Genomic DNA, 21,815 nt, shown 5'->3' with positions numbered 1-21,815 from the left:
CTTAATTTTTGTAGTCTTTAAACATGATAAAATTACGAAAACTAAGTAGATCTTCAGATTAGGTACAGAGGTTCACATAAGGACCTATTAGGTAGGTATATAACCTAGGTACCTACCTACCTATGTTATTTGATAAAGAAAGAAGTCTAAAGTTTATTCAAAGTTACCTACCTAAACCTCGGTAATTAAGTTATAAATTATTATCTATATAAGTAGTTACCTACCGACGAAATAAGATTAAAATTAAATTATCAAACTATTAATAAGTATATGTATTAGGTACTAGCTTCCGCCCGCGACTCCGTCCGCGCGGATGTCGGTCTTCGCGTGGATGGTTTATTTCTCCATTTTGAGTAACTCTGACAATGATATCTTATAAATATCTATTGGACCCAAATACGGCTAGGCCTATAATAATACGCAACGTGTGTTCGCGGTTCTAAACAACGACTATGGATAAAACTGAAAAATTAAGATTTATTTTTTCTACGTATTTTTCCAGGATAAAAAGTATCCTATTTTACGCCCAGGATAATAAGGTATAATTATACCAAGTTTCATCGAAATCGAACCGTTAGTTTTCACGTGATGCCTTCACATACAGACAGACAGACAGACAGACAAAAATTTTTTTAATCACATATTTGGGTTTGGTATCGATCCAGTAACACCCCTTGGTATTTATTTTTTCAATATTTTCAATGTACAGAATTGACCCTTCTACAGATTTATTATATGTATAGATATATCAATGTAAATAAATACTTATCTACTAATAACCTAGGTAGGTACCTTCTTCGGAACAAGCTGGTTCGGAAAGCAGTTTATACCTACAAAAATGATAGATACCTATCTAATAGATAGGTACCTATACCAGCTACTTAGGTATCTAGGTAATTATTGATTATCCACTCGCGAAATTTTTACAAAACGACCGGGAATACCTAATAGGTAAAGTTAAAATATAGGTACCTAAGTAAGTAATTGAAATTCACGGAACGACACCGACAGGCATATCTAATAGGCCTCGAAAAATTGCAACTTTGGAGCCTATTTAATTGACTAGGTAGGGGGAGTCCGGGAGAGTTGAACCGCTTTTTACTAAAAACTCTATAAAATCTGATCAGTGACCTTGAGAGCTTTAAGATCTTTACCATATGGAAGCCTTATTATCTGGCTAAGATTTTATACCATTTTGAAAATAAAAATTACAAGGATAAGAGAGTAAACTAAGTTGTAATGAAAAATGAGTTTTGATTCAAGTCTCCCCAACCGGTGGGACACTTGATCATAGGGTGCGGGACACTTGCCCATACCTTTTTAGAGAGGAGAAATGAAGCAAATAAAGCATGTTACCTACACATAATTAATGTATTATTTAGACACGTTTAACAATAACTAAAATATTCATAATCACCTTCTAAACAAATTAGTGAAAATAATTAACCAAATGTTTTCAGAGCAACTGCATAACATAACATTCGTTTTGATCTTTGATCTGCTACATAAATCTACAAAACTAATTTAAAGACATTTGTTACTATAACTATCAGTCTCAAAGATTAAATGTGGCACATGTAAAATCAACATAGGTTTAATAAGTGGTAATTCAATGAAATTGGCGAAGTCAAATGCTAGTTGCATTGCTTGTTTTCTGGTTAAGCCATAGTGCATTTTGCAGGTCAATGAGTAACGAACGAGTAATGTCTCTTTATTTACATTGAAAATCTGGGAGCATTTGTATTGGCTCCTCTTGTCTTGCAAAGGTGTTAACTTTTGTTCATCTAACATGTAATACCGTCGTAAAATGGTTCTGTCTATCCCATACTAATTGATTGAAATTTGACGAATAGATCTGCCACTCTTTATTTCTCTGTCTGCATTTTCAATCTCAGACTAAGTAAACGGTTTCCTGTGACGACTACCTTCCTTAGGCTTATTAGGCTTATAGGAATTTTCTTTCTGAAACAAAACAAAAACTAACTTAAATAGTGCACAAACTGCAAAGGGAGAGTTGAACCACTGTTTAAGTCTCCCGACTGCCGACTGGTTCAACTCTCCCACACCCGACTCAAGGCCATATCTTGATTTTTTCCAACAAATCCACTATCAATTGGAGAACAACACTGAACGTACGACAAAATATGATAATCTAGTAATGCAATAACGTAGGTGTTTGATACATACCTTCATAAATGCGTGCATAGCAATTAAAACAACAGATCCAAAAAAATTCACTCCGCGACGATGAAAATACTTTTTCGTAACTCACGGTCGAATGCGTCTGTTATCACTCAAAATTTCGAGTTGCTTGTGATTGGCGGATTATGCGCGTTCATTTGTTTGCCACTTGGCGTAATTTGGCGCCTAATTTAAAAAGTTATTGAAAGTGGTTCAACTCTCCCACCTGGGCAAGTCTCCCGGACTCCCCCTACCTACATATTTAGTAAACATTCGGTAGGTACCTACATGACTATTCAAAACTGTAGGAATCAAAGAACCTATCGAACAACACCCGTCTGAAGGAAAAGGTTTTTTTTCCTCTAAACTTCTCATGTAGGGAAGATTCCTGAAATGTATTATTTATTATCTAATAGGTATTAGAAGAATTTTTCAAATCGAACCAGTAGTTCCTGAGATCTACGCGCGTTCAAACAAACAAAGAAACTCTTCAGCTTTTAAATATAGATGATAATATTATTAGGTAGGTATGTAGTGAAGCTACCTATATAAATTAGCTAGCTTCACTACATAGTAGGTATAAAACAAAGTCGCTTTCTCTGTCCCTATGTCCCTATATCCCTATGTGCTTTGTATGCTTCATCATTTTCATCATCATCATTCCAGCCTTTCAAGACGTCCACTGCAGGACATAGGCCTCATAGGCCTCCCCCAAAGATTTCCAAAACGACCGATCACCAGCGGCCTGAATCCAGCGGCTCCCCGCCACTTTGATCAGGTCGTCTGTCCACTCTGTTTGTAGGTATGCTTAAATCTTCAAAACTACGCAACGGATTTTGATGCGGTTTTTTTAATAGATAGAGTGATACAAGAGGAACGTTTTATAGTATATCATTTATTAAGTTTTAGACAAAGCGGGCGAAGCCGTGGGCGGTAAGCTAGTTAGTTCTATGATAAAATAAAAAATATTTTTATGAAAATATTTAGAATATATTTAACGAATATACGTTCACCACCTCACTATCTGCACCAAAATGTTGTTTGTACCAATTTAAAAGAATTAGGTAGGTAGGTAGGTAGGGTAATTGCGCTGGTTTGCCGTCCAGCTTTTGTTTTCGTCCATTTGACTGACCTGCTACAATCACGTGCGTAAAACTTGAATACAAACCTACCTTCCCGCGCAAGTTTGCACTTTTTACGGTCCATAATGTTTAAGCAACAGTACTATCAACATGAAAATTTGATTTGACAAGAAGAGAGTTCAAAAAATTAACGTAAAAGTGGCCGCTTCGCATACGTGCCTTGCAGATGTCATCGCGCGAGAGAAAAATTTGCCGGCGAGAAAAGTTCATGGTAAGGTAAATCACTGTTTTAGCTAGTTTACGTAATGTTTTTGGTACGTATGTTTATTTCTAAGCATAATAAACGCAATTATAAGTGTTTATCATACTTTTTTATAATACTCTTCGAAATATTAAGTGGACGGATACTAGGTTACCAAATTCTCAAAATATTTGGTTTTCGTCCAAGTGGACGGAAACTCAAACAGCTACGTGAATATTTGTTAGGGTCATTTTACTTTATCGGACCTTTAAAATACTGAATAGTTTCTCCCGAAGTGATCTTTATTGCTATTAGTTTAGTTTTTTTGGTTTCCGTCCACTGCTATGTCAGTGCTGCCAAAATAAAAAAATATTTAAAGAAGTGGACGAAAACTAAATTTAGCTTTAAATGTTTTAGTTTTCGTCCATGAATGAGTATTGGAGTAGACAAAAATTAAATATAGCTATTCTTTTGCATTACTTTTCGTCTATTTTTACGTAAGTATTGAAAAGTTTTCTATTCAGTATCTTCCTTATAAATAATTGCTGAGGGCCAGAGTGTTGTAGGTACCTAATGTGTGAAGTAGAGTCAATTATTCGTAGCATAAATGGGGGTAGGTCAGACATAATACACTGTATTATGGCTGTGTGTGTAGGTATAATACGTTTCATTTGATAAACAAAGTATGTATTAGAATGAAAATTTTTGTTGTTAGAATGAATATTTCTGTTTTTTGATGTTATTTCTTAGTCCTGTAATTATTACTTGTTTAATTTACATTGTAAGGAACGCATTCCTTTCTTTATTACGAATGATTATACAGTCATCACTAACGCCTTTAAGGACTGCCAAGTGCTACATAGATCTCAGTGTTGACTAGTTAGTAGTTATATTGATTATTATTAGTAAAACCACAAGTAAAACTAAACCTGTAAGGTAGTGAGAAATTGTAATGTTAATTAAATAAACGTATATATTTACCTGTAATTGATTTTTAACTTAATAGTTGACCTACCCTCCTTTTTCTACACGGTGGTCGAAAACTAGCTTACACTAGGACAAAAACCAGTTTTTTTGGACGAAAACTAGCATTTACCCTACTTTTGCAGAAAATAATTTAAATAAAAAGATACATCAAAATGATTTATTTTCCCTTAATATTATCTTAAAGAAGACTATATAAGGACTTAAAAAAAATATTATATGTTTAAGGAAGGGTGCTCCAAAATATTTATTTCGTATCACAAAGTTGGCAACTCCTATAATTGGACGAAAACCAGCGCAATGACCCTATAAACTTATTAAACAAACTTATAAGGGAGGTAAGCAGGTTTTGTTTATCTCCTACAGCAAAATAGCTAAGTAAATCAAAATAATGTGTGAGGGCTTAAGTGCGAGGGTGATCGATCTAAAGTCTAAACTTGACAATTTGTTATTGTATAGGTACTTAGGCTAGATCGACTATAATCTGCCCCTAGTCTGTTATGAATCGGACTCCAGGCCTAATTGGTGAATGGTGATATTACGGGGTCGCCCAAAATATAAAGGATAGGCTCATGGGACTCTCTTTAATTAGAGGTAGGTACAAACAGAAACCGACTTAATAAAATTGATAGGTATCGTTTATTTTGATGTTTGAGAGGGAGGGCTCTCCTATCGTAGCTGGTATTTAATCTATACGATCTCATCATCTCATATTCTGCTCTCATTTCCAATGAAATTTAACTCATATTGCCGAGTTCATAACTTTGTTGAGCGACATTTAAAACCATACTAACCATCAACTAACCCATTGAATTGCCAATGAACTTTCATGCAGCGACGCAATTATGGTATGAATGTGTAATATCTGAGTAGGTACCTAGGTACAAATATATTGAAATATCTACATCGTGTACCTACCTATAGATATTTCATATTGCACTAAGTATATTAATAACCTGCCCTAGACATGATTTTTATTTGAAACTAGCGGTCCGCCCCGGCTTCGCCCGTGGTACCTACATATTCACGTTTTCTCTACATAAGAACCATCCTCGAACTTCAAGGAATATTATAAAAAAAGAATTAACGAAATCGATCGACGACAACATCTAATTGCAAGTTGCAACTATATAGAAGCATAAGCTTATAAAATAACTAGCTTATACCGCCCGCGGCTTCGCCCGCTTTCTCTAAAACGATTTGAGATTTAAACTACCTATCCTATCTCTCAAGTTGGATCGAACTGCACATGGTGTGCGAATTTTTTTATAATCGGTTAAGTGGTTTAGGAGTCCATTGAGGACAAACATTGTGACACGAGGTTTATATACTTATATTAAGATAAGTAGGTACCTACCAAGTACCTACTCTAAGGTACCTACGGACCTACCTAATGAGCGTTTCGTCGGAATTGGTTGTCTTTTAGTAATTCCTTGTTTTCTTAATACCAATTTCTATGTACATTCTATACATAAATATTCATTGAGTCAAATTTTAAATTGTTTATAGGTACTTATTTTTTCTTTGTAATAAATATCTAGGCTTGCAGCAAGGTCCCTCCATGCTTACAGAAGAAAAATATGGGAAGACTAGGCTAATGATGCCATCAAATCACTTTTCTTCTAAATAAATATCTAAGTAAGTATACCTACTCCGGCTATTTATTGACACATCGTAAGGTTACACTAAGAAACTGATAAATGAAACAACAAAACACAATTTCACATTTATTCCCGTATTGCATTCTACATGTATGGCGTCGCTTCAGTAGCCACTTCTTCAACAGGACAGGCGCATTTCATCTTCCTCCTCTCCGCCGTGGTGGCCGCTTCACCAGCCGCATTGTTCATGTCCCACCAGATCGCACCGCCCAGGACGTTACGGAAGTAAGGAGGTACACTGCCTTCGCGGAGCAGATACCTGTATACAAACATCAGTTATCCAGTCGATATTAAATATTTTCACAAATTGTCATATATTATGTATTCACAAAAAGCCAGGCAAAGTGGCTGGGTGACAGATATACTTAATTAACAACACTGGCTAAGTGATGTCATCAAACTTTTTATACAACTACCTATTTATATTTAAGACTAGCTTACCGCAGGTCTTACCTAGGTATTATTATATAGGTAGGTATTTAGTAGCGTTTGTACTGAAAGCTTAACTCGCATACCTTGTTATTAATCCGGACTGTAATAATCTGCTTTCAGTGAAATCGGTTGCGTAGTTATTGGTTACTAGCAAGAAACTATGTACCTACCTAGGTAATCGCGTTTTACATGTTGGTACCTAGGTACCTATTTAAATAATAAAATCCTTTTTTAAATGAATGGGTTATAAACTAATTGACTACACGTAGTACCTACCTACCTATCTGATGGTAGTCACTAGTCGTAAATGTCACTTCTATTTCCAATCATTTCATGCGTAAACAAATTCATCTTCTCTTAACTTTCAACATTTCCGAACGAGCTACTTTACTTTTATTGTGCTTATGCCAAAGAAGCAACGTGATTATACTAACTTATAAAACTGTTCCTCCTTAAATTCCTCCCCTCGTCTGCGCCAGTACCGCTTCAAATTCGGACTCATCTCCTCGACAACATTCACTTCTTGTAGCACGCTTGACTCTTCGCCGGTCGATGTTTTCAATTCTTCTGTTTCCTCTTTAAGATTATGTAAGGTATAATGAAATACACTGTATCATGCCGTCTAGTTATACCGAGTTAGTGCATAGAAAATAGAAATGTTCACGATTAGGCAAATAAAAATCACTTTTTAGTCTTAGATCAGCCGATACATCTGCTATAAGTTTCTACTGATATAAAATAGAGTAGAAGAACTGTAGGTACCTACATTATTTTAATTCCCTTCACTTAAACACTATCAACCAACGTCTTCTTTACTAAAGTTCGACTTTTATGCCCTAAATTTGTCGAAATTAAAATACGTGTATCTAACCATCCTCCATCTCCCCTTCAATAGAGATCTCATCAGGCAGTGGCACCGGCTTCGTGGTGATCGTGGCTTTTGCTCTGGATTGAACATCTTCAGCCAATCTCATTTTCAAGTCTTCGTATGTCCTAATGATTTGATTTCTTTTATTAGATTCCTAACACGAAACACTTCACCTAGTTTTATTATTACCTATCTAAATGTCTAGGACTATACTCACAAGATGGAAGCTTAATAAATTTTCAAAACTTTGGAATTGTAGTTCTCAATTCCTTATAGTTATCGCGGTGCTGCGTAATAATTAACTTACCTACTACTTACTCATATTATTAAGGTGCATTGGGGTAATTCCGGCCACGGGGTAAATACGTACCTATTTAACATTATGTTAAATTAATACGTAACTATCGATAGATTAAACAAATATATATGCTAATAATATCAAACCTATATAATATATCTTCATGCCCTTCCTTCGCGATACGATAAAGCGATGCTCTAATAGTGGAATTCACAATTTTCTGAAATTACCCCTCATAAGAAATTCCCCCAATGCACTATCTATATGTAAATATTTAGGTAGGTAGGTAGATCTTGAAGTTTATTATTATTAGTTTCAATTCATTCAGCAGGTTCGAAGTGATATTTTACCAATATAAAAGTTAAACCTTCTTCCTTTTAATATGCAGCTAGAAATACGAAAATCTAACCTATGAGCGATAGCCTGTATTATACTATCCGTGCGTCTCTCGTCTTCCGGCCTCAAATCCATGATAGGAATATTGAGAATGGTTTCACTATCGCTTTCAATGACTTGACGATATCGAAGAATTGCACGCAAGAGCTCTTTGCCACCTTTGAATTGTTCTCTTGTATTTTCATTCCATTGCTGTTCTAATACTCTGAGGAACATTACTTTAGTATTATGAAAAGCTGAAATTTTTTAATAAAACTGACAAGCGATGTAATTAATATCACGTTTAGGTGATATGATCTGAAATTTATATACACCAAGCACTTCAATAATCTGCAGTAATCAATATATTATATAAAACCTAAATAGAAAAATAGGATTGGCATTCAGACGAAGTGAAAAGAAAAATGGATGCAGGATTCTTTTTAGCTTATTGCGCAAACCAAATAACAATAATCTTTTGTTTTTTTATAATTTTTGTGACTTTATTATTTGCTCTTCGTCCTCCATTTAATCGTGGTAAAAATTAATTACCTGAATATGTAAGCTCGTGGTAACCTATCGGGCAGGACATTATCAGGTTTCTTTGGTTTGGGTTCAAATCTGCCGTACGGTCGCATCCAGTGATAAAAACCTTTGCCGGTATCTTTTTTGAGGTCCTTATAAGTCAAAAACTTTGGCTTGTTCGCTAGTTTAGATTCCATTAACCATTTCTATGGAAGTTATAACATTGAAAAATAATCTCATCGTGGATATAGTTTTCAAATTATCGAGGCATATTTTTTTCTACAACACGTATAAGATACCTCGGTCTCCGTCTGATGTACAGGTGACAAAATAGATACAATGCTTCGACTGTCCCCGAAAGTGTTATAACGGTTAATTGAACACCATGGTTGCCATCGGCACGCTTGCTTGTACTCTTCTATAATTGATCGGTGGACTAATTCTGAACACGTCAAATCACTGAAATGAAAATTAGATTTAAACCAATTTTCTGACTGCAAATTATTTCAAAATTGTTTTTAAGTAACTAACCGTTTCAGGATGAAAAACCTCCTATTTTTTGTTTCATACATCTGCTTACACTTCCCATGCGATAACATTGAGCTTTCTGATTTAATCGGGGGAATCTTCGTCTCAATATTATTAGCAGAGCCTACGAGCTGACTTGTTTCTTCACCAGGAATTATTTCTTCAGATGAAGTGTCATTACATACATTTATATTACCTTCATCATTAACGACAACTTTCTTGCAAAAAGAATCTTCCATTTTTAACCAATTGCGATGAATTTGACTAACACTACACATATCTTCTGATTTGATCTTCACAGTGCAAGTAGTTTTACACTGACAATCTACACAAGCTTCATAGTTTATATTTAAATATTCACCATTAAAATCAGCGTTTGTGACATTATCTAGTAAAAATTCGCAATTGTTGTTTTTACATAAACTAATGCTAGTATTATTAGGAGAATCAATGGTTACTTTCCCATTCGATTTGTTAATTGTAATTGTTGTAAAATTTGGATGCTCTATAGTAAACATAAGCTGAATAGAAACATAACCGTCTGAACGTTCCTTCTTATCTCTTTTCTCCTCTTCTTCAATTTTCTTGGACATTCCACTTACATAGCTACTGCTACCTTCTTGTTCAACATTATAACTTTTCATTGAATCAGAAGCTTTAGATTTTAAAGTATCTATTTCGGCAATATCAGAATCTATCATTGCGAAATATTCCAATTCTTCTTCGTTCCACTCTGGGTAAACATCGTCTTCAATGAAACACTCCGTAATAATACGAGTATTGTTTGGAAAAGTAACAATTTGTACACCATCTTTATTTAACAAAACGTTTGTTCCATCCATTCTTCTTGAAAACACTTCTCCCAGGCAATAGTCTGTTGCTGTTCTTATAAGGAGTTTTTCTATAAATAATGATTTATCATTAATCCATTTTTCTTTTACACCATTGGTATCAATTGTTTCAAATTCTTCAATAATCAATTCGTACTCTAAAGGTTTTGTATCCATGTGATCATCGTCAATTATAACGTTTTTAGATGACTTAGAAGATGCTTTACTAGGCTTTCCCTTCTCTTTGCTTTTATCTTTACCTTTCTTGGTTTTTTCAGAGCTGGTTTCACTTAAAAATTCGTTGAAATCCGTACTGACGGGTTGTTTTACACATTTTGTTATATTGATATAGGATCCATCTGGACGTAATACCTCTATATTACCACAAGCATTAAAGACAACTACTTCACCATTTAAACTTATGCATCGGTTTTCTTCATTTAAATGCGGTAATTGAGTAAGATAATGCTGCTTAATATGTGATATCTCATGAGAATTATTTTCGTGAACTGTTTCCGTAATCTGGCCATTAGGCCATGTCACAATGAGGGAGTAAAAATATTTCGTTTCAAAAAACTGAGGAACCGTAGCGCTTAATTTTGAAGACATATTTGGTGATTTAACTGTACTTTCCCGTGGTTTATGTGTTTCTATCGTAGAAACAGCTACCGTGGCAAGGGGCAGTTCATAATGCTGTTTTTTAACATAAATAATAACGTTATTTTTGCTGACAATTCTAAATGATTCACAATCGTCAATAACATCGGAACTTATTAAATCCCCCAACATTTTGTGCACCCAGAATTCATTGCACCCATTACCAGGAACTATTTTTAAACTTATATTTTCCATGTTTTTTGGTATAATCAAGGAATATGACGTAGATACCCGTGTACCGTCTTTTGAGAAAAATATTGAATCTTTACCAAATACCTCCACTCTTCTGTCACCTAAGTCGTAACCAGAGAAAGGTTTTTTTGGCATATCTTGAAGTAAAGCAGATTCTGTATGAAAGCTTTTTCTTGCATTTTTAGGAGTTGTTGCAGTGGGTGATTTAGTTTTCTTACTGCTTTTAGATTCAATATCACTCTCCGATGGCGTCTTTGCAGTTTTTTTCGAGACAGAGGTCTGGACAAAACTTTCATCGGGTGTAGCTTCTTCAGCTTCTAATAAATCTTTATGTTTAAGAGATCCTTCCATCAGAAGCTCCAATTGAACCTCAGAATTATCAACACAAGATTGTATTGCCATATCTCCATTTGATACTTTTAATTCTGACTGTGACTTTAACGCTATTCGTTTATCATAGATTTGTTCCTCCTTCTTAATCCATTCATATTGTTCTTCTAGCACAAAATCGAAAAAATCTTGTAGACATAATGGCGTAGGTAAGTGACATCGCCATTCGTCACGCGAAATACCATCTTGATCATGACTATTAAAGAACATCATGATAAAACAGTCTGTTACCTCACAATACTTGTAATCTACGCAATTAAACTTATTGAATGCATCGGACATCATTTGGAATGCGCATGTCCCAGAAAAGTCTTCAAAATATTCAAAATCATCCAGTATATGATTTATAGGTTTCTGATTAGCTATTTCAGCAGCTGAAACTAATTCACTTATATCTGGACATTCAAATAAAAATTTAATACGATATATTTCATCATCGCTAATTTTCGATTTCAGATTACTCTCCGTGCTTTTAACCATGGATGGAAATGATGGACTGGTTGAGCTACATTCACGGTAAAAAGAAGGACACGTTAACAATGGTTCAGCAAGTATACTCCGTTTAAGGTACACCTTTTTAAATTCTGATATTGTACTAAGTGGTATATGCATCTTCTTTAAGGAACTTCTGTTGTTATATAATTTACGACAAGCTAAAATATGCAAAAGTCTGTTCAACTCTGCGGTCTCCACGTCATTTCTTTCGAAACATGATAAGAGAACGTTAACATGAAATTGTATCTTGGCTTCTAATTCACCACTCGGATAGTCGTGATATTGCCACAGTCTATTAGTAGGCAATCCGAATAACATACATCGAACTAAATTATCTAAATTGATATTTCCTAAATGAAATGTGTTATACTTAACAATGTCTCCAAAATTAATTACAACAGGATTTTTATGCGTTTCATACTCTTCACCGTAAGTTATGCGATAGGATTTATTCTTAGCATCGCTATTACAAAGAACTTTAAAGACATCGCTTACAAAATTTTCGGCACGTTTTGCTTTAGTATCCTCTTTTGAATTATCATGAGGTTGATTCAAAGTTAAAGCAGTTGATAATGATGTTTGACTCGTGTTTTCATCAAAGTGTTCGCTTCTACAAACTGTTTTTAAAATTTTATCTAATGTCGTATAGATAGTGGTGCTCTCAAGAGGTATATCGTCGATTTGTTGAAAGTAATTATTTTCGAATCTTTTATCTTTATCATCATCAGGAACATTAATAATATCTATGTTATCCAAATAATGCAAATGTTGTCTCGTCAAATCTTGAATGTCATACATAAGGAAGCACAATTCATCGTATATTTTTTCTGGTTCTCCTGACAAACTTTCGGCATCCCAGTAGGGAGGCGAGTATATTAAAAATGCTGTAGATTTAAAATAATCTCCTGATTCAGACTGTATTCTTAACTGTTGCAAATCGTCCCAAAATTTTAAAGACTTTTCTATTAAAACTTCGGTTTGACTTTGCCCTCGTTTTGTTGCTCGAAATAAGCTCGATGGTACTTTAACTGCAGTTGGATTAATTCTTATTTGAACTATAGCTCTCAGGGGTATTCCAATTTTTATAAGGCTTTCTGAAAGGTATGGTTCTGCAAAACCAGTTACTGCAACGTAAATATTTGGACCATCAGTAGGATAGTCATCAACATAAACTTTATCTCTCCATTCCTCACCCCTTACGCGAAGTAGCGTATTATATTTCTTTCCCTCGTCTAGTTCAGGCAGTTCAGGAACCTCTGGTTCTCCCTTTTTACCTTTTCCCTTTGCAGGTTCTGGAGGTGGCTCAGCTGGTTCTGGAGGTTTGACAATGACCGTGCCTCTTACTTCAGCCCTATTTATCATAGTTGTAGATTCTCTTTTCATTCCCTCTCTGACTTCCAATCTCTGACGTTTGATAAAAAGATACTCATCCTTCATTTTAAGAATAAGTTTCTTAATTATAAGTGCTAAGATATCAGGTGGGATGTCTCTTTTTTCTTTTAGATAAGCTTGACCTTCCTCGAAGACTCGAAGATTTTCATCTTTAACTTTTTTCTCGCCTCCAAGTTGGTTAACCATGAAAATAGTCTCAGTTTTACAAATATTTTTTACAACAAACCTTCGTTCTTCAGCGGCAAAGACTTCAAACTTGTTTAAGTACAGTCGATCTTGATCACTACCCGCTGCTTCCATTATTATTACTTTAACTTTCCAATTATCGTCATCCAGTGGTGCTTCTTCAATTAAAGTTCTCCAATAGTTTTCATCATTGGTATCCTTACCTTTTTTAGGACCCATGCTCAAAAGTACCTACTCAAAGAATCACTCGTTTATTTGTATTTACCTAAAAGGTATTTATATATTTACATTGAATTCTTAGATTTTGACATCTCACATTGGAATTGATTAAAAAATTATAAAAGATATTTTCTTTTTTATGACGCGTTTAACCGTACAAAAAAAGGATTTACTTACAAGTCAAATAAAAAAAAAAGAACCAACCTTTAATAAAGTAAACAAGGTCTATATAGAATTGAACCACGTATGCTGATTGATTTACATTAATTACACTTAAACATGAGCAAGATTTCGCTGAACATTTGCAATGCATATTTGCTTACGTCGAAATTGTAAATTCGCGCTTGGCTATTTTATATGGCGAATAGTAATGGCCAATAACCCATATTGCTTTCATGAAAATAATTACCCACATAAAGTTTTGTATTACACAATATTTGGTTAATATATTATTGTATATTACAATTGAAACCATAATGCAACATTCTTGTATAAACCTCATCATAATTCAACAAGTTAAATAAACAATATAAAACTGTAATTAATATTGGGCATAATTAAAACAAAACATCATGCTAACAACTATAAATCTATATTTATTTTCGTTGGTCTCAAACAAGTTTACTAGCACCAAATTACTTATATTTCAGGTAAATGTTTTTCTATCCACGATTTTATTATATTTAAGCCTCTTGAATTTAGAGAATGTCCCAATCTATCCATAATGTGGAAATCTCCTTGAACACCGAGAGCTTTTAACTGATTAAATGTTGTTTGGCCCCATGACAGATCTACTAAATCATCTACATTCCCATGTATTTGAAGAAGAGGTGGCACTGAAAATCAAACGGTGGAAAACATCCATAAAAATTGGTACAAATATAGTTTGGACTAATCAAAAATATGAAATGATATTGTATCCAATGAAAATAGTAAATAAATACTGATTCTTAGTAGCGACTATTACCTTTATCACTCTTTTTAATTTCTCGGTAAACAGCTGAGTTCTCATTGAGAAATGAGCTGAAAGCAAAGGCGCCTGCAACATTGGGTTCCCATCTGTATGCAGTGTGCAAAGCTAACGCACCACCCATTGAAAATCCACCTATAAATATGATCAAAATTTCACTTTTGAAGTAATGTTTTTCAAAATATTTTAATGAACAATACTTGAAAATTATGTATTATTACTAAAAAATTTTCTAGACACAATTACTTCAGTTAAATAATATAAAATACTAGATAATTGCAATCATTAATTAAATACCTGCAATTTATTTAATTAAAGATTTCCAATGTAAATATATTATATTATGTGTTAGTAATAGATAGTAAAGATCACATTCATTGTTATTACCTACAATTATTCTGTTAACAGGGATTCCAGATTCTGTTTCCTTCTTTATGAGATTCCTTACTTCTACTTCTATTTGTGCCAAAGAATTATCCACTTCTGGAACATTTGGGCTAATGTCCATCCGATCAAACCATACATTGCTCTTTTGACCACCAGCTGGTGTGTATGGTTGTAAAGGAGCAGTTGGGTATAGGATTTTTATTTGGGGAAATGAAAAATTTTTAGACAATATTTGAACCCATTCCTTTATATGATCTCCCGTTGCGCCTGAAAAGTTAAATTTATTATTGCCTAACATACATGATCTTCAGTGAAATAAGTTATTTTTTTTTAAAGAATACATGTTCAAAAATATGTTTTAATAATGTTCAATTTCATTTTGTCAATGTTTAAAGTATGTAGCTGGAATCTACAGACTGTTTAGATTACTGTTATCAAAAATATATTAAACAATTTGATAACCCCAATGGACCCAAAAATAGGAGTGTACTTTACCTGATCCATGGAAAAATATGACAGTGCCAGTATGTTTGGTTCCAGAATTTTTTGTTAAATGAAGCGCTCCTAACCTAGACATAATTGAATGTAGGTAATTAAATTCTTTAAACTTTAAATTCTGTTAGATTAATTACGAAAATTTAACCAATTGTGAATAGTATGCAGTATTATATTTGGTCAATCTATTTTTTAGAACGCTTGGTTTTTAAAAGCTTAAGACAATAATTTTTACTTTTTATTTTTTATCGCTAATTAATAATTTAAAAAAATATTATGATTTCTATTTTCTATCATGCAGTTAACCCAGCACTCGCCACTCAGCAGTTATGTACCAGTCAGTTGTCAAAAATCAAAATATGTCAAATAATGTCACTTGTTAATGACAGTTTGTACAGATCATTCTTGCAAACACAGGTCGTAGTAGATCTGTGTTGCAAAACAATATTTCTTATCTGTTGAATACTCGATAGAACTAAGAGCAATTAACCTATAGAGTTCTTATATTAAGACAGAACAAAATACATATTTTCTAATCTACTTACTCTTAGTCAATAACAGCATAAGCCAGATTGAGATAGCGATAGAGTATCTGCACTGTCTTCAAACGTAGCGCGCCGGCAGTCAGTTTGTTTTCCAACCAGCTGGTGGGCTCAGTGCGTCAAGTGTTTTTAACGAAATATTTAGAAAATATATAGTGTACAGTGTTTCTTTTTATTTGTCAGTGTGCTAAAATAACTATTGTATGTTTAGCAACCGGCTATCACTAGTCGAATGGGAGTTTTGGATAAAAACAATGTAAAAATATCTTTCCATCGGTAAGTGATTTTCAGCAAATTGATAAATATTTATGTTTTAAACCTATTTGAAGGTTTTAACAAGCGCTTTTTTGTAATTTTATGTTGTAACTGTAACATTTACCCACTTTATGGGGTTGTGGAATATAAAATAATGAAATAATTTTTAAAAAACGTCACAATAATATCACGTTTGGCATTTTGTTTACCACCGTAGTGTTGTAACACATCTAGCGTATATTATCGATTTATGACAAAAAATCTATTTCATATTAACGTTGATTTATTTATTTTGTTTCATAAATCAGATTTATATGTAGTTGTTGTTGCAAATAATAGATGTAAATTTTTTACCGCAGGAAAATAAAACATACCACGTGGTTGTTTTATTTGCACTATGTGTTTTAGTTTTCGTTTGTTGTTTATTAATTTCTCTTTCAGATTATTAATAAATTCATTTTGTTTTAGATTTCCAGAGCTAAATAAAAAATGGGTATAAAACGTGAGACATGAGTTGATTGGACGCCGCCACAATTTGCAATATTGTGTTCACTGCATTTCGAGCCTACGTGTTATCAAGATGGATACTCTAGAATCTTCGCTTCGCAATCTTACGCTTACGTTTTTTTTTGTTCCTGTAGATAATAAATACATTTGATTAAAGAGAGTGAATTTTTTTTATTTTGAAAATTTTTACACATAAGTTACCTACTTTAAATGTGTAACTATGTGAAAATTAAACGGTTGATTAAATGACAGTTCTCATAGATGAGAAACTACTATTGAAATACATACTTAATATACATGCGTTTTCAAAGAAAAACCCGCATAGTTCCCATTCCTGTTGGATTTACGGGATCAAAAGTAATTTTTCCAAATTTCATTGTAATCGGTTTAGTAGTATTCGCGTGAAAGAGTAACAAACATCCATCCTCACAAACTTTCGATTTATTAGTAGGATGTTAGGAAAATGTTTTCATTAAGACTGTCCTTTTATTAACTTGTTAAAATGCTACATGATTCCTTCATGCTGACTGTGCCTTTCTCCTCACTCCTTTAACTTTATCATCATTTCCTTCTTTATTTTAAATTACATTTCAAGTTTTAAAATTTCTTTTATAATGTACTAACTTTCCGCCCGCGTTTTTAAAGAAAATCCTGCACAGTTCCCGTTCACGTGGGATTTCCGGGATAAAACCTAACCTATGTGTGTATGTACAAAATTTCATTGTAATCGGTTCCGCAGTGAAAGAGTAACATCCCTTCTCACATAATTTCGCATTTATTATATACGTAGGATTAAACAAATAATGTATTCAACTGAAATTAATTATAAGTTTTGTTTTTTTATTATTTATTATTTCACGAAACCGTAAATGCAAAATACATTCACGATTTTATCGATTGAAGCACATCCCATCACTATCACCTTCTATCTATCTAAATACGTACCTATAGTCAAAATGGTGCCATGACTATGTTGAAACGTAGCTTGTTGTCTATAGCTGTCTCATTCTTTCATACGACGTTTTCTTTAGATAGAGAGAAACAAATATATGTAAATTGTATACGCTCGATACAAGTACTCTATAGGTTAATTGCTCTTAGCGATAGAACATATGCATCTGCAGAACCACATGCAGAACATAATATTATTGATGATTTTATTTCAACATTATTATTATTTATCGAAAATAATATATTATTACATATTTTGGGTTGGCTTTAGTTAACTGCCGCACGAATTTGTTTTAAATATTTATATTTTTAGTTAGCTAGGTAATGTAAGATTGTAATTCCAAAATATTATCGTTAGGAAACTTGTAGTTTTTTAGTTATTAATTTTTAAAGTTAATAATTTTTGTGCGAAAAAAGTGCATTTATCCGTTTTGTTGTGCAAAAAAAGCGGACTAAGACGTTCCATTTCAGTGTACTGTGACTTTACGCTGCGGCCGGCGAGTGCCAAAAGCGACTTTAGGGCGATTCCCACTCAAATAAAAAAAAAACTACGTAGGTTTTCAAACTTGTTTGTATTTTATTTATGTATCGTAAATTTTTGTTACTATCGTCTAATGCCTAGTTAAAATGATTGTATACCAATTCCATACATTTTGAGGTTAGAATAGGAAAATTGATTTTTCTCCAAAACTATTGGTTTCCTAACTTTCCCCTTTTGGTGGGAGGGTTCCCCCCTCCTCCTCCCCCTCCCCCTCCCACAAAAAACCTATAATACGTGCGGCAGTTCTCTAAAGAAACCCCAATATCTCTGTATAATATGTATTCGATACAGATAAGAACGACTAGCGATTATCAAGTCTGGGTTGTGGTTACTTTGGCAGGAAACAGGTAGTAAAGGTGTATAAAATTGTACCTAACTTTCATTATACTTTAAAAGCTAAATTTTATATATGTTACTTGGGGACGTATAAAAAGATGTTACCTCAAGAGCCGGACAGTTCTCATGGTTCTTACATCATAATAACAAAGTCATCGAGATACGTGGAATTCCATCGACATAAGTCCCCGTAAAAGATAAGTAATTACTTTATTACTTATATTATACTATTATTTTTAGTCATTAATTATAGTAAACTAATGTTTTTAGTGGGTTATTTCATATTTGATACACTTTTAGGTAGTAACGTTAATTTGATGATATGTTAGTTATTTTTTAAATGTGTCTGGTAAGATGTAAGAACCATGAAAACTGTCACTTGTTGACTGTGCTCTTGAGGTAACATCTTTTTATACGTCCCCAAGTAATATATATAAAATTTAGCTTTTAAAGTATAATGAAAGTTAGGTACAATTTTATACACCTTTACTACGTGTTTCCTGCCAAAGTAACCACAACCCAGACTTGATAATCGCTAGTCGTTCTTATCTGTATCGGAGACATATACAGAGAAACTTTCAACTTTCCTAAAGAAAGGAAAGTCTGGCCGTCATGGGCTCTTAGATTATATTATATCCCTACTAATAAATAATAACTAATCCATATTATAAATGCGAAAGTAATTCTGTCTGTCTGTCTGACGCTTTGCCGCTTAAACCTCTCAACTGATTTTGATGAAATTTGGCACAGACAATCTTTAGACCCTGAGAAAGTACATAGGCTACCTTTTATTGCGAAATATGTACCACGAGCGAAGCCGAGGCGGACCGCTAGTATTTTATAAACTGTTAAAAAACAAGAATACAAGGATTTAAAATGACTGATTATGCTAAACTTGGCTGTAACTTGTGAGATCCATTATAAGATATTTCTTATGGTTTTTATATATATTTTACGAAATTTAATTAATTTTCAATACTATTACCTACTGCAATAAAGTACAATACAAAAGACGTAATAAATACTAGTTACATATTAATATTCAAAACATTATAGCTGAGTTTCTTTGACATATTTTGTTGTCCCGGGGATTTCATAAGACGTGAAGAACAATAATTAATTAATTAATTATTAATAGCTTAACCCTCAGCAAAGCAACGAAGTGTTTTCTTATTTTCATGACCGAGGTGTTTTGCGTGAACATAGTTAGAACTTTTGCTGTCTGATACATCAATAGTATTAAGCAATGCTATCGAATCCCGCAATAAAACTTTTTCTTTCTCTTCGCTATTTAATGGTCTGGGTTTACGAGTAGGTTGCCAATGAAATTTGTGTTTCTTCTCTAAATTTTCTTTTAGGTGTTGATTATGAGTATGTAAAATATTTTCAATTCCAATTACAACTTTATACTCATTAGGCGCTGGACTTTGTTGATAGCGGCTACGAAATCTTGGCGATCTAAATAACGGGCCACGGCTTACAGCTGGGTAACATTCAGGTGGAGTTAAATTATAATAAGCGGGTCCTGGAGTTTTCTCTTTCGCATGTATCGGAATCCAGTTATACCATGGAAGAAAACGGCCTTCAGAAGAGAAAAATGGAGCGGCTCTCTGTAGCTTCATAAACCTTTTTATTCTTATGTTTGGCGAAATTGTATTAACGGACTTATGGTCAGCTTTTGTCAGAGGTTTCATTCTTGGGACGACTGATTTGAATTGCCATGTGGGTGTTGGCTTTGGTTCTTGTTTTTTGTTCTTATCAATCAAAGATTCATTATCAATTACAATTTCATCATCAATATCTTCAGGTTCTTCTCCTTTAAATCTTTCTGTTGATATCAGAAATGGTGCTTTTGTGCAACGAATGAACTGGCATGGCTTATAAACAGGATTGTAGGATGCAGGACTTGGACCTTCTTCTTTACGTGGTTTTAATCGAACGGCCTTAACACCAAAGGGTGCTGGAGCTGGCAAAATGGCTTGACATATTTTTTTAGGAGCTTCAGGTTTATCAAAGTCTCGCTTGACCCAATATTGAGCTGGTCCCGGACATATGTTAAACTGCGATGTCATAAACCGAGCAGCCTTTGGTCCAAGGAAACTTAAATCAGTACCTTTTGGTAGTGTTGGACTATAAGAACTCGGTCCTGGTAAATTTTCTAGTATATTTCTTCGCTGTACCATTTCTATAAAACGCAACTGCTTTGTAGTTTTTCGTTTAAATGCTCGTACTCTCTCAGCGCAGATTTCATTAAAGGAAGGTTCATGTTCTAATATGTAATGTGCAGGACCGGGTGTTGTGTCCGTACAGGTTTTAGATATTTTGGATGTCCAACGACTCCATTTGCATCCTCTATAAAAGGCTGTAGATTCATTTATATTAGTGTCATAAAAAGGAGGACATTCTTTATCGGGCATAATAAAAATTCGTTTTTTGGAACCATCCGGAAGGACGGCATAGCCATGATCTCTCTTAGATGGAGCCGAAATACCATCTCCTAGCTGAGATCTAGGTGGGGCGCCTTTAAAAAGGACTCTTGGTTTTTTTGATTGACATAATACTTCTGGAGCATCTTTTTCTTCCTCTTCACATTCACATACATTTGGATCTTTACATTCACACAAAAGATCTTCTAACATGCTTGAATTGCTTTTTTCATAGGAAAATCTTGGAATTTTTGACATCATTGCAGTGCAATTGGGAATTTTAGGTTTTATATCACTAGAATATATAGCGTGGGTCCATATAACTGATCCAGATTTTATTTTCCTTTGGGAATTTACTAGAAAAGGTGCTTTATTAGGTTTGATCATTGGTCTATTCATATTTTGATATGCTCCAGGATCAAGCAGTCTATAATATTGTGGTGCATCCGAAAATCTTTCTTTTGTATTGTAAGCCATTTTTGAGTATGTTTATATATAAAACTTTGAAATATAACGAAAAATGACGGGATTTTGACGTGGCACATTGATTTTTTATCAAGTGGATAAAAAATCCACTATCCCTATTGTGCCACGTGAAATTAATGACCACATGACCGTTGCAAGTTGTATGAAAGCACCATGAAAGTATCTGGTATTTAAGTTTTTTCAATATTCTATAAAAAAAATACATCATTGTATTGTTAATTTTTGAATGAGCTTTGTTAATCGGTGTTATTTCGATACTTGATTTCTATATTATTTACAAATATGTTTTTAAAACTGAACATGTTCTGTACTCACACATTTTGTGAATGCAAAAAGAAAACTTATTACCAAGCTTTTTACCTTATATTATATTATATTTTTAC

General features: G+C 33.6%; 2 protein-coding genes and 1 long non-coding RNA gene across 3 annotated transcripts; all 3 read right to left on the bottom strand.

Moving 5' to 3' along the window:
* Positions 1-1,352: 1,352 nt before the first annotated feature.
* On the bottom strand, positions 1,353-2,427 carry LOC123705462. Its single transcript, XR_006753308.1, has 2 exons — positions 2,188-2,427; positions 1,353-1,962 (listed from the first exon to the last, which is right to left on the bottom strand). It is a non-coding gene; the product is annotated as an uncharacterized LOC123705462 (long non-coding RNA).
* A 3,775-nt stretch (positions 2,428-6,202) lies between these two features.
* LOC123705439 lies at positions 6,203-13,606 on the bottom strand. The gene is made up of 7 exons (XM_045654202.1): positions 9,179-13,606; positions 8,947-9,106; positions 8,675-8,853; positions 8,157-8,348; positions 7,453-7,574; positions 7,016-7,157; positions 6,203-6,408 (listed from the first exon to the last, which is right to left on the bottom strand). The coding sequence occupies exons 1-7, from the start codon at positions 13,534-13,536 to the stop codon at positions 6,234-6,236; spliced, it is 5,328 nt and encodes a 1,775-aa protein (XP_045510158.1). The 5' UTR covers positions 13,537-13,606; the 3' UTR covers positions 6,203-6,233.
* A 500-nt stretch (positions 13,607-14,106) lies between these two features.
* On the bottom strand, positions 14,107-21,456 carry LOC123705564. The gene is made up of 6 exons (XM_045654404.1): positions 19,665-21,456; positions 19,046-19,107; positions 15,389-15,509; positions 14,894-15,160; positions 14,504-14,641; positions 14,107-14,372 (listed from the first exon to the last, which is right to left on the bottom strand). The coding sequence occupies exons 1-6, from the start codon at positions 21,421-21,423 to the stop codon at positions 14,176-14,178; spliced, it is 2,544 nt and encodes an 847-aa protein (XP_045510360.1). The 5' UTR covers positions 21,424-21,456; the 3' UTR covers positions 14,107-14,175.
* Between the last annotated feature and the right edge of the window lie 359 nt (positions 21,457-21,815).

Source organism: Colias croceus, chromosome Z (genome assembly GCF_905220415.1).
Source record: "Colias croceus chromosome Z, ilColCroc2.1".
Classification (NCBI taxonomy): domain Eukaryota; kingdom Metazoa; phylum Arthropoda; class Insecta; order Lepidoptera; family Pieridae; genus Colias; species Colias croceus.
The sequence above is the reverse complement of the archived record's forward strand: the minus strand, read 5'-3'. Positions and strand labels throughout refer to the sequence as shown.

Bases quoted from the DNA above. Each gene is read 5' to 3' on its own strand.
- LOC123705564 (XM_045654404.1), bottom strand. From the start codon at position 21,423: ATGGCTTACAATACAAAAGAAAGATTTTCGGATGCACCACAATATTAT. The intron at 19,108-19,664 runs GTTAAGCTATTA...TCCTTTCTTTAG, and splicing joins ACTTCGTTGCTTTGCTGAGG to GAAAGTTGAAAGTTTCTCTG. The intron at 14,373-14,503 runs GTAATAGTCGCT...TTTGATTTTCAG, and splicing joins AATTAAAAAGAGTGATAAAG to TGCCACCTCTTCTTCAAATA.
- LOC123705439 (XM_045654202.1), bottom strand. From the start codon at position 13,536: ATGGGTCCTAAAAAAGGTAAGGATACCAATGATGAAAACTATTGGAGA. The intron at 8,854-8,946 runs GTATCTTATACG...TAACTTCCATAG, and splicing joins TACATCAGACGGAGACCGAG to AAATGGTTAATGGAATCTAA. The intron at 7,575-8,156 runs GTTAGATTTTCG...TCAAATCATTAG, and splicing joins ATACAGGCTATCGCTCATAG to GACATACGAAGACTTGAAAA.